The sequence below is a fragment of the Bos indicus genome, chromosome X (assembly GCF_029378745.1).
Source record: "Bos indicus isolate NIAB-ARS_2022 breed Sahiwal x Tharparkar chromosome X, NIAB-ARS_B.indTharparkar_mat_pri_1.0, whole genome shotgun sequence".
In the NCBI taxonomy this organism is placed as follows: Eukaryota; Metazoa; Chordata; class Mammalia; order Artiodactyla; family Bovidae; genus Bos; species Bos indicus.
The window spans coordinates 92,944,365-92,957,197 of NC_091789.1; the positions used below are offsets into that span (position 1 = coordinate 92,944,365).

The following is a 12,833-nucleotide window of genomic DNA, read 5'->3' on the forward strand; positions in this document are numbered from 1 at the left end:
GTGAGAAGCTGATGACTATTAAGATTGAGGAAACTCCCTAATGAGTCACATTTACATGATTTAAATATATACTTTCTATATCTTTAATTAATATAAGTAAAAAGGTAATCTTTAGAACAGCACAGAAATACAAATGCATTAGTTTTATAAAATATATTCAACCCCTTATATGTGCAACAATCTTTTAATTTTGGAGCTGCCACACAAGGGAGCTAGTTTCTTCTTCATATGAAAGCAGGAAGTCATGTGTACAAAGTTATTTATGTGAGAAGAATAAAGAAACACATTCCTTTTCTTTGTCCTTGACAAATATTTATGGAATGTTGGGAATTATGAAAAAACAATTCCAATGTTATGAAGCCCAAAGGCTTGGAATGAAAAAACTCCTGGTGACACATTGCGCTACGTGGAACGACAATCTTCTTCTAGAAACCAGGGCTGCGTTCTCTCTCTTGTTTAGAGGATACCACAGAACTGGGTGCGCAGACTGAATGCTGTGCCATCTCTGGCCACACAGTCAGAGCACGCCAGTGTCGATACCATCTCCAGAGTCCCAACCAACTCCCCAATAGAATAACAGGCCACATTCATCGGCTACCATCCTAACAGGCTACTTTCCAAAACTGCTGAAGCAGATAATAGTTCAAGGGTTCAGGATTAGTCCACTGGCTCCTCCCAGAGCCTAAACTCATCACCTAACTCATCATCCTAAACTCATCACCCCGCCTTAGGGAAAATGGCCACTGGCTTGAACTTCCACTAAACCAAACCAAAATTTGCCTGCCAGGGAGACAAAGCTTCATTTTACAGCTTGTAACTAGCAGATGAAAAATCAAACTTCTTCATTAAAGAACTCATATCCTTTAGCATATTAAATACTGCTCCCAGAATACTTTCATGCAGACTTTAAGAACCTGTCTCTCGGCTTTGCAACAATAAATGTCTCATCTCTCCCTTCAAAGTTTGTTTCCTCCTTGCCTTTCTAAGTAAATTATCCTTAAAAAAAATTCAATGCTTAATATAGGACTCAGAAAGCAAGATGAAGTTGAGGAGATCAGGTTATACACTCTAGTCTGCTGCCCAAGGATATGCTGTGTTTCTTAATGCAAAAAGTGGAAGAGAATTGTTTTAGGGTTGGAGGGCTGGCAAATCACTAACGGATTTCGGGATAGACTATTCATCCTGGTTACAAGATCCAATGCAAATGCAAAATAACCACAAGCCACACTTCGACAGGCAACTTCTCCTATTCATTAGCCTGGAACACTTGGGCCAGCTTTAGCCCTCTTTCCCTTACCTATGTCATCGTCATTACAGTGCCTAGTAGCAATTAAAGCCAGCCAAGGACTTTTTCCAAACACTATCTTTAAGTCATCTGGACAGCAGAGAAGTGTCCACCAAGCTATGGATGCAGTCTGTGTGCCTGGCGCACTCTGAAAAAGCCTGGCTGACCCTAGCTTCCTCAGGCCTACTTAAACACACTCAGTTCTCAGATGAAAGCACTGTGTGGCCAAGCAAAGAACATATCTTTACCAGTGAGATGTCCACAGACGGCCACATCCATGCCGGCTGCTATGGCTCACAGAGCCAGTGACTGGAGGAAGCTACTGTTTCCAGGCTGCCACTGGGTGGAGCCCAGACTCCAAACCTGAAGCACATAGGCCCCCAGGACCAGGGGCCAGGCTTCCTGCCTCTCTCTGTGCTGGCTGCCCCAGGCCCCCGCCAACAATGTGACAGCCTGCACTCCCTGAAGACCCCCATACCTCCTAGAACCTGAAAGAATAAATATAGTTATGGTCTTCTGACCATCTCTATGACAGAAGTTCTATCTTCTGAAATACTCATTTTATGTTGCTGCTGCTGCTAAGTCGCTTCAGTCGTGTCTGACTCTGTGCGACCCCACAGACAGCAGCCCACCAGGCTCCTCCATCCATGGGATTTTCCAGGCAAGAGTAGCTGGAGTGGGTTGCCGTTGCCTTCTCCAATGCATGAAAGTGAAAAGTGAAAGTGAAGTCACTCAGTCGTGTCCGACTCTTCGTGACCCTCATGGACTGCAGCCTACCAGGCTCCTCCATCCATGGGATTTTCCAGGCAAGAGTACTGGAGTCGGTTGCCATTGCCTTCTCCTTGAACAATACATTTTTAAGCTTGGCATATAATTTCAAGTATATGACACACATTCCTATATAATCCTTCACTTAACAAATGGAGAAGACTCCTTTTATGCTTACAATTAATTACAAAAATGGACCCTGTGAGGGCACAATGAAATCCTCAATGAATTCAAAAGTATCAATATTAAACACGTTCTCTGAACACAATGCAATAAAATTAGCAGTGTACTAAGGTGCTTCAGTCATGTCTGACTCTGTGCAATCCTATGGACCATAGCCTGCCAGGCTCCTCTTTCCATAGGATTCTCCAAGCAAGAATACTGGAATGGGTTGCCATGCCCTCCTCCAGAAGATCCTCCTGACCCAGGGATCCAACCTCAGTCTCCTGTGTCCCCTGCATTGGCAAGCGGCTTCTTTACCACTAGTGCTATCTAGGAAGCCCTAAAATTAGCAATAATGAAAAGCTATTTTTTGCACACACACAAAAAAGGCTCTAGGAGTTCTCTGGTAGTTGTTAAGATTCTGGGCTTTCACTACCATGGACCAGGTTCAGTCCCTGGTAGGGGAACTGAGATCCCACATGGCCTGGCCAAAAAAAAAAAAAAAAAAAAGACTCCCATTTTTGGAAACTACTAAATAACCCCTGGGTGAAAGAAGAAATCATAAGGGAACTTTAGAAATATTTAGAACTTAATAATAAAAACACTACATGCAAAATTTCTGGGACACAGCAAAATCAGTTATTAAAAGAAAACATACAGCTTTAAGTACATTCATCAGGAGAGAATAAAGGTTGAAAAATAAATCATCTAAGCATTCAAATAAAAAAGATGGAGAAAGAGCAGAGGAACAAACCCATGACTCCATGACTCATGAAGGAAATATTGTAAGGAAGGAAATAAATGCCAAAGATAGTTTTTAAAGTAGTGATGCTGCTGCTGCTGCTAAGTCACTTCAGTCGTGTCCGACTCTGTGCGACCCCATAGATGGCAGCCCACCAGGCTCCCCTGTCCCTGGGATTCTCCAGGCAAGAACACTGGAGTGGGTTGCCATTTCCTTCTCCAATGCATGAAAGGGAAAAGTGAAAGTGAAGTCGCTCAATCGTGTCCAACCCTCAGCGACCCCATGGACTGCAGCCTTCCAGGCTCCTCCGTCCATGGGATTTTCCAGGCAAGAGTACTGGAGTGGGCTGCCATTGCCTTCTCTGAAAGTAATGATAAAGAATAGCAGAATTAAAAACTGGTTCTTTGAAAATATTGATAGGCTTCTGCCAAGACTGCTTTAAAAGAATGCAAAATACAGAAAAAAGGGAAACTGGACACAAAAAGGCTAAGTATGGTATGTAAAACCTAGATGAAAGGCTTAAGTTTCTGGAAAAATTAAAATGTGCTCAAATTGATGCAAAAAGAAATTGAAAACTTGTAACAAGTTTTAAGACAGATTGAAATGATACAGACACTCTATCTCACTGTAACAAATGCTTCAAGCACAGACCCAGATGGTTTTACAGATACAGTTTATCAAACTTTCAAGGAACTGTTAATTCCCAAATATACAAATTGTTCCAGAAAATAGGAAAAAAGCAAAAGCTGTTCAGCTCATTTTTTGAGGCTAGTATAGTCTTCATTCTAAAACCAGATAAAGAAGATACAACACAATAAAGTTACAGACCTATTTCATTTATGAATATAGATGTAAAAATTGTAGTAAAATATTAGCTACCTGAGTTCAACAGTGTATGTTTTTTTAAAAAGTCATAACTAGGGCTTATCCAGGCAGCTTCCCTGGTGGCTCAGATAGTAAAGAATCCGCCTGCAATGCAGGAGACCTGGGTTTGATTCCTGGGTCAGAAAGATCCCCTGGAGAAGGGAATGGCTACCCACTCCAGTATTCTTGCCTGGAGAATAGAATGGGAAAGACTAGAAATCTCTTCAAGAACAAGGGAACATTTCATGCAAAGCTGGGCACAATAAAGACATTTCATGCTCTTTGCTGGGAAGATTTTATGATGTGTCAACTATGTATTGATGTCAAATTACTCCCAAACTTAAAACAATAGACATTATCTAAGTTTCAGTGGGCAAGAATTCTGGGAGTGGCTTAGCCGTGTTATGGCCTTGAATTTCTCATGAGGCTGCAGTCAGGATGTGGAAGGCGGCTGCAGTTATCTGAAGGCTTGACTCCACTTCCAAGAAGGCCCGCTCACATAGCTGTTAGCAGGAGGCCTCAGTTCCTCCATAGGGCTGCTGCCTGATCTACCAGATACCATCCCACAGAGAAAGCAGTCTGTGTGAGAGCAGGAAGCCTAAGTGCCTTTTATGACCTAGTCTTGGAAGTGACATGCTCATTCTGTGCAGTACAAGTGACTCACTAAGTCCAGCCCACCCTCAAGGGCAAGGGAACTAGGCTCCAACTTCTGATGGGGGCACTATCATAGAGTTTATGACCATATCTTAAAACCTCCACAGCTAATATATTATTTTGCCCCAAATCTATTACTACAGTGTATTCCCAACAAAACTTCCATTCGTTTCTGTTTGTTTTTGACTGTGTGGTGCAACTTGTGTGATCTTAGTTCCCCGACCAGGGATCAAACCTGAGCCCCATGAATGAAAGCGTAGAGTCTTAACCAATGGACTGCCAGGGAATTATCACAGATGGATCTTAAAAACATAATGCTGGTTGAAAAAGAAAGTTTTAAAAAATAACACTACCATTTACTTTAATCAAAAATATACACAAAATACCAATTTTATATGAAATCATACCAAGAGATACACATAAAACTCAATAACATAGTTAACCATGGGAATGAAAGAATGATAGTCGGGTGCAGGAATAAAAGAATAAGTAAAACAAGAGACTGCATAGAACAACTATGATGATGTGTCACAAACTGTAGAATGTGATCAGAGCTCAGACACTTTGAGAGGTAAATAAGTACCTCTCTTTTGCATGGAGGCTCAGATTCTCAGAGGGCTAAAACTAGTACATATGTGGACAATGTGAAATCTCTTCATGTCTATCCTAGGCGTAGGAAGTCTGGATATGGCAAAAGTCAGACAAGTCCATTTTGTGGATGCAGGGGCTTCCCTAGTGGCTCAGACAGGAAAGAGTCTGCTTACAATGTGGGAGACCCGGGCTTGATCCCTGGATCAGGAAGATACCCTGGAAAATGGAATGGCAGGGCAGTGGGGCTGATCTAAAAAATATATCTATAATTTTGGGGGTCAGTTTCTGCCTTGGCAATAGGTCATCTTCATCAGCATTATCTACTATGAGACAGTAGAGCCCGGATGCCAGTCATTGCCTCATCTGTGATTTCCTACGGAAGTTTGTCTTGGTGAAATCTCCCCAAGAAACAGGAATTATAGTAGGCAGGATCTACTGCAGAAAACCCCTGAGTCCTTTGGCTGTGGTTTCTTAATGGATCTGAGGTAGGCATGATAGACTTTAGATGGGCTGAGCCATAAGACATTTCAGCTCTTCCCATTCTTTTGCAACAAGCTTCACATCCCCTCCTGCTCCTTGCTCAACCAATCAGTGAAAGCTGTAACTATGTGCCTGGTTTCTGCCCATACTGGTCATGAGTTTTTCTCCTCCTGCCCTGTGTATGGATGCTCATCTCTGAAACTATTGTCTGAGGAAGTGTTGTGAACCACCTCTGCTCTCCCCAACTCTTAATACAGGCACCTCTAATTTTAATTGTGCTTTGCTTTATTGTGCTTTACAGATATCATGAGTCTTTTTCTTTTTTCAATTCTTTTCCACTATAGTTTGTTGTGCCTAGTCATTCAGTCGTGTCTGACTCTTTGCAACCCCATGGACTGGGGCCCACCAGGTTCTTCTGTCCATCGGGACTCTCCAGGGAAGAATACTGGAGTGGGTTGACATGCCCTCCTCCAGGGTGTCTTCCCAACCCAGGGATGGAATCCAGGTCTCATGCATTGCAGGCAGATTCTTTACTGTCTGAACCACCAGGGAAGCCCCAAAATAGTGAAGTGGGTAGCTTATCCCTTCTCCAGGGGATCTTCTCAACCAAGGAATTGAACCAGCATCTCCTGCTTTGCAGGTGGATTCTTTACCAGCCAACTTACCAGGGAAGTGTTGCAAACTACTTCTGACTTCCCCTAACTCTTAGTACAGGCATCCCTCATTTTAATTGTGCTTTACAGATATTGTGAGTTTTTTCTTTATTCAATTCATTTCCATTATAGTTTATTACAAAATATTGAATATAGTTCCTTGTGCTATATAGTAGGTCGTTGTTGTTTATCTATTTTATGTGTGGTAATGTGCATCTGTTAATCCCATACTCCCAAATAACCCCTCCTACTTTGGTAGCTATTAAGTTTGTTTTCTCTGTCTATGAGTCTCCTTCTGTATCATGGGTTTTGTTTTTTCTTTTTAACAAATTGAAGGTTTGTGGGCAACTCAGCATTCAGCAAGTCTGTTGGCACCATTTTTGCAATAGCATTTGCTCACTGCCTATCTCTGTGTTACATTACAGTAATTTTTGCAATATTTCAAACTTTTTCATTATTATTGTATTTGTTATGATGATCTATGATCAGTGATCTTTGATGTTACCAATAATCCGTGACTCTAGGATGTCAAGCTTAAATGACAAATGTATATTCAAACTGCCCTATTTTCTGTCCCTCTCCCTCTCCTCAGGCCTCTCTTTCCCTGAGACATAATAATATTGAAATTATGCCACTTGATAAACTTACAATTGCCTCAAAATGTTCAAGTGACAGGAAGAGTCTCTCACTTCAAATAAAAATCTAGAAATGATTACACTTAGTGAGGAAGGCACATCAGGAGTTGAGGCAGGCTGAAATCCAGATCTCTTGTAACCAGTTACTGAAGTTGTGAATGCAAAGGGACAGTTCTTGAAAGAAATTAAAAGTGATGCTCCAGTGAACACATAAATGATAAGAAAGAGAAACAGCCTGACTGCTGATATGGAGAAGGTTTTAGTGGTTTGGATAGAGGATCAAACCACCCACGACATTCCCTTAAGCCAAAGCTTAAACCAGAGCAAGGCCGTGACTCTCTTCAGTCCTGTTAAGCCTGAGAGAGGTGAAGGAAGCTGCAGAAGAAAAGTCTGAATCTAGCAGAGGTTGGATCATGAGTGTTAACAAACATAAAAGTGCAAGTTGAAGTAACAAGTGCTAATGTAGAAGTGGCAGCAACTTATCCAGATCTAGTTAAAATAATAAAGGTGGCTACACCAAACAACAGATTTCCACTGTAGATGCAACAGCTTTATATCGAAAGAAGATGCCACCTAGTACTTTCATAGCTAGAGAATTCAATGACTGACTTGAAAGTTTCTAAGGACAAGCTGGCTCTCTTTTAGGGGCTAATGCAACTGGTAACTTTAAGAAAGAAGACAATGCTCATTGAGCACTCTGAAAAATCCCAGGGCTCTTAGGAATTAGGGTAAATCTATTCTAACTGTCCTCTGTAAGGGGGCTTCCCTGGTGCCTCAGACAGTAAAGAATCTGCCTACAGTGCAAGAGACCTGGGTTCAACGCATAGGTTGAGAAGATCCCCTGGAGAAGGTAATGACAACCCACTCCAGTATTCTTGACTGGAGAATCCCATGGACAGAGGATCCTGGCAGGCTAGTCCATCAGATTGCAAAGAGTCAGACACAACTGAGAGACTAGTAACACTTTCACTTTTTCACCATACTGTATCCCAAAAGTTAACAGATCTAGTCTGTATTTGGGGTGCTGATCCTTAACAGGCTGGACGAGTCCATTCTATGGATGACATATTTCAAGTCTCTGAGGGCAACTAACCCATTCTTCCTTGATGGAGAGCTCAGAAACAAAAAGTCTGTCAAATCCATTCATTGTAAAGGTAGCTCAGGCACTCAGAAGGCGGACAAGAACAATTGTGGGCAGTGGACTCAGACAATCTGTCCTTTACTTATTGTGTCCTCTGCGTGGATCAAGGGTTCAGCAACTCTGAGTGACAGCAGAAATCATTCTGTTGGATTGGGATTTACTCCTTTTGAAGACTGAAGCATTCTCTTTTATAGAAGGCACCTCAGGTGGTTTGTTGGTGGGGAATTCGAGAAACTGGCTTCAGGAAGCTGTCAGGTAAGGATAAGGGCTGAGGTTACAAATGAGAAGAAACGATGCCAGGGAGAAGAGTTGCATAACAGGTGGCTAGATGTTGGGCACAGAGGAGGAAATGAAGGGATCCGGGTCAGGGGCTAAGAAACGAAGGAATGTCTGATGTTAAGGACTGTGAATGGTGATGACGTCAGGGTCAGTGGGGAGATAAAACATTGGGCCCTTGAGGGGGTATGAGCTCGGAGGACTAGAAGGTGAAAGGGTATCAGAGGACAGTAATTATGTCCTCAAGGAACCTAGAGAAAGACGTCCGAATCAATGAGGGAAATGAAATCAAGGGTGGTAAGGGTGATGTCAGAGACGGAAACGGGTGTGAGCGTGTAAGGGATGAAGATGGCTGGGCAGATGCTGATGTTGCTGCTGCTGCTAAGTCGCTTCAGTCTTGTCCGACTCTGTGCGACCCCATAGAAGGCAGCCCACCAGGCTTCCCCGTCCCTGGGATTCTCCAGGCAAGAACACTGGAGTGGGTTGCCATTTCCTTCTCCAATGCATGAAAGGGAAAAGTGAAAGTGAAGTCGTTCAGTCGTGTCCGACTCTGTGCGACCCCATAGACAGCAGCCCACCAGGCTTCTCCGTCCATGGGATTTTCCAGGCAAGAGTACAGGAATGGGGTGCCATTGCCTTCTCCGAGATGCTGATGTTAGGTTGCATCAACATCACAAACCTCCAGTCCTTTTCCGGAATCGTGCTCAGCTCCCCGCTCCCTTCAAGCAGTTATCCCTTCCTCCCGCTCCGCCTCACTGACCTTAGCCAATGAGCGCGCACGGCGGCACGCGTGGCGGAAGTTCCGTGACGTGTCCACTCCGTGCCCTTTATTAGCGTGTTGCCGCGCGGCAACCTCCCCAGTCTCGGCTCGTTCGTGGTGGCTCTCTTCTGAGTTATTGTTAGTTTGCAGGTAAGTAGCATATATTTTGCGGAGCGGCTGTTACTCGTCTCACTGACGTTTGATGCGCCGGTTGAGAGCGAGGTGCGCGAATGAGAAGTAACGGCCTCTGACACATAGGCTTGGGCTTCACTGGATCGGGTGGGTTCCGTGCTTGGAGGTGACACTTTTTGGTTGGTGTGAGGCTGGCGCGCTATATTTGAGTGCAGGAAACGCCGGGAAGGGCTGGCGGCGTGGGTGGCAGCCGTGATCGTGCTACGGCGGAGGCGGATGGGGGGAGGGGGCTCTTTTTGCATGTGACCGCCGCCATCTTGTTCAAGGTTGTTCTGGGCATGCGCAGGTGTACAAAATGACGGGCGTTGGGTAGTGGATATTGTGTGGGCACCGACTCCAGAGGTTTCTGTCTTTTTCGTCTTTGTCTGTGCTTGGTTACCCCGGTTTTTGTTGTTGTTGTTGTTTTTTGCTTGTTTTGTCTCCTCTCTGTTCTCTCTTCCTTCATCCTTTCTCACTTCTCCAGCCTCTTCTTTCTCCCATCTCCACAGTTTCTCCTATTCTCCATATCCTCAATACAGGACTTGAATTTACTGCCATGTCTTCTGAAGAAGGGAAGCTCTTCGTGGGAGGGCTCAACTTCAACACTGATGAGCGGGCTCTGGAAGACCACTTCAGCAGCTTTGGACCTATTTCTGAGGGTGAGAAATGGGCCAGGTGCGTGATGGGGGGATTGTGGAAGAAAGTCTGGGTCCCATGCATTTCAGGAAACAGGAGAGAAAGGTTAGAACCCCAGGCCTTACACTTTTCCTGCCTTTGTTCCTAGGCCTAAGACTGAGAACCCAATAAGTTTCCATTGAGTTTTAGTGGAAGGAGGGTCCATTCTTAACACCGTTTACTACTTGTCCTCTTAGCTCTTTCCCCTGTCTTTCCCAGTGGTGGTCGTCAAGGACCGGGAGACTCAGCGATCCCGGGGTTTTGGCTTCATCACCTTCACCAATCCGGAGCATGCCTCAAATGCCATGAGAGCCATGAATGGAGAGGTGAGGTCTCCTACCTGCATAGGGGCCCTGCGTCCATCTGTCACTTGGACCATTCTGTTTTTCCCTCTGTGTCTGCTTGGGGCAGCGCGGCCACCAAGCCCCGCAGTGCCCACTCACAGGAGCGTGACTGCCTTCTGTTCTAGGGGGTGGAGGGCAGCGGCAGACAGAGCCGGGCTGCCTGGGAGGCGACGACTGGTCCTGCATGAGGCCGAGAAGCCACCTGTGGATGGTTGACCTGCTCTGGGCTTAGGTAGTAGAGTCTGCAGACCTGCGGGCCTGGCCCGGAGAGGACCTCGTGAGTCTTCTGGGATGGACTCTGAAGCCTCAGACCAAGAGAGGTGTCTGTCTAGCCCTAATAGTCGGGCAGCTTAGAGGAGTGGGGAGGAGAATTCAACCTGAGTTCGGTCAAGATGTAAGTAGTAGCAGGGGAAACATGGTGGATTCAGGTAATTTTGTGGGATTCTGTAGCTCCAGATAAAACCATTTGGGTCAAAGGAGCTTGTTCTGGAATATGGCACCCAGAACCTGGTGCCCAGCAGGAATTTCTGGGCTCTTTTGCCCACTTGCCCAGCCCACTCCTATTTCACCCCTGCCCTGTTTGACCACCAACCCATCCACCCTTGTGTCTCCCCACACCTAGTCTCTGGATGGTCGTCAGATCCGTGTAGACCACGCTGGCAAGTCAGCCCGGGGATCACGAGGGGGTGCCTTTGGGGGCTATGAACGTGGTCGTGGCTACCCTAGAGGTAAGTTGATTGGTAAGTTTGATCATGGGGTATGGAGGAGAGTTGCCTGTTAGCAGTCTAGGTCTAGACAATTGCCATTCAAAATATTTCTTCCCTATTGTAGGTGGTGGGGACCAGGGCTATGGAAGTGGCAGGTATGACAATCGACCTGGAGCATATGGATTCGGATACGGATATGGATATGGAAGGTCCAGAGACTATGGTGGCAGGTGGGTAACCAACAGGTTAGGGTACGCTGGTGCTTCTTCCCTCTCACTAAGAACTCATCTTAGGGATTTATCTGGTGGTCCAGTGGCTAAGACTCTGTACTCCCAATGCAGGGGGCCTGGGATCAATCCCTGGTCAGGGCAGTAGACCCTACATGCCACAACTAAAAAAGATGCCACGTGCCACCTCAAAGATTGAAAATGCCGTGTGTAGCAACTAAGACCCAGTGCAGGGAAATGAATGAATAAACTTTTAAAAAATTTTTTAAAAACTCAGTTTCTTTCTCAAAAATTTAAAAAGCTCAGTTGCCTGAGTATTCATACATACCTTGCTGTGGTGCTAATAGTGTTTGCAAATTGTAATGAAGTTATAAAGCAAGTATGAAGCAATATTTTGGGTTAAGTATAACGTTGGTAAATAATTTGTTAGGTCATGTAATTGCAATGTGCAATAGATGGCGACATTTGTTTATTGTACTGTCTTGATTATGTATGGTGGTAATATTTAATATGCTATATTATATACCATATGACTGAGTTTTACTTGATATTCATGTTTAACTTATCATGGTGTTTAGTAATACTGCAGAATATATAATACGTTGCTGTGATACTACTACATATGTTTTTTTCCCAGAAGCCAGGGTGGTTATGACCGCTACTCAGGGGGAAATTACAGGGACAATTATGACAACTGAGATGAGGTATGTGCACCTAATGTAAGTGAGACTTCTGTGTTGCCATTTAAGAGACCTCTGTCCACCAGTCTTATCCTGTCGCTCTCACCTTTCCTCCTATATGTGCATACCTCAGCAGGCCCACCTGACAACCATTCCTAGGCCTCTCTTGCTTTCAGGTGCCTGTTAAGGCTAGTCTGCTTTGATGGAAGTAGGGGTTGGGGGGCCACCTGTCTTGTCTATAATCATCTCCTGTTGAGCATGTAAGAGATGGAGGGGTTTCCAGCCTTTCAGCATCCTCGTCAACCCTGGGAATTAAGCATGTTAGCTTATTCCCCGGAGAAGGCAATGGCAACCCACTCCAGTACTCTTGCCTGGAAAATCCCATGGACGGAGGAGCCTGGTAGGCTGCAGTCCATGGGGTCGCACAGAGTCGGACACGACTGAAGTGACTTAGCAGTAGCAGTGTATTCCCAACATCACAATTCTCCCCCTTCTTACTGTTCTCAGAAACACAAGGAATAATCTGATCCAGGACCAGGACCACCTCTCCAAATGACTGTATTTATAAAGACTTTTGGAGCTGCACTGAAACATCTGTAATAGTTAAACCAACCTGGTTTTCTTTTCTTTTTTTTTTTTGAGTTGAGTTCCCAAGGTACCTTATTAAAGATCTTTCAGAAAGCTCCATGTTTGTTTTGTTTGTTTTAAAATTCTTCTCCCATTTAAAGACAAAGTCTGAAGATATTTGTAGAGTCTGAGTATTTCTTCCTTTTTTACCAGGTTTTTTTTTTTTTTTAGTTCCAGCTCTTAGGGTTTTCTGCCAAGAAATGTTTGGCCAGATTCTTTTACTAATATGTATCTAGAAACATTTTAAAAACCTGTACACAATGTTGAATCCTGATTAGGAAGCAGTTTCCAACTGTAAGAATAAAGAGCATGATAACTTATAGGTGTTTTTTACTCAAGATTTCTGCCTTGATTATATAGAACTTTCTAAGAAATACTTGTGTATGTCATT

At 44.3% G+C, this 12,833-nt stretch overlaps 1 protein-coding gene across 2 annotated transcripts; it reads left to right on the forward strand.

Annotated features, from left to right (window-relative positions):
• The first annotated feature begins 9,006 nt into the window (after positions 1-9,006).
• Positions 9,007-12,500, forward strand: RBM3 (RNA binding motif protein 3). Of its 2 annotated transcripts, none has more exons than XM_019956184.2 (7): positions 9,007-9,161; positions 9,722-9,841; positions 10,077-10,183; positions 10,824-10,929; positions 11,033-11,138; positions 11,773-11,839; positions 12,323-12,500. In XM_019956184.2, the coding sequence occupies exons 2-6, from the start codon at positions 9,739-9,741 to the stop codon at positions 11,831-11,833; spliced, it is 483 nt and encodes a 160-aa protein (XP_019811743.1). In that variant the 5' UTR covers positions 9,007-9,161; positions 9,722-9,738; the 3' UTR covers positions 11,834-11,839; positions 12,323-12,500. The 2 variants fall into 2 exon arrangements, with proteins under 2 accessions (XP_019811743.1, XP_019811745.1); XM_019956186.2 differs by having other exon boundaries at positions 11,776-11,839.
• The last annotated feature ends 333 nt before the right edge of the window (positions 12,501-12,833 follow it).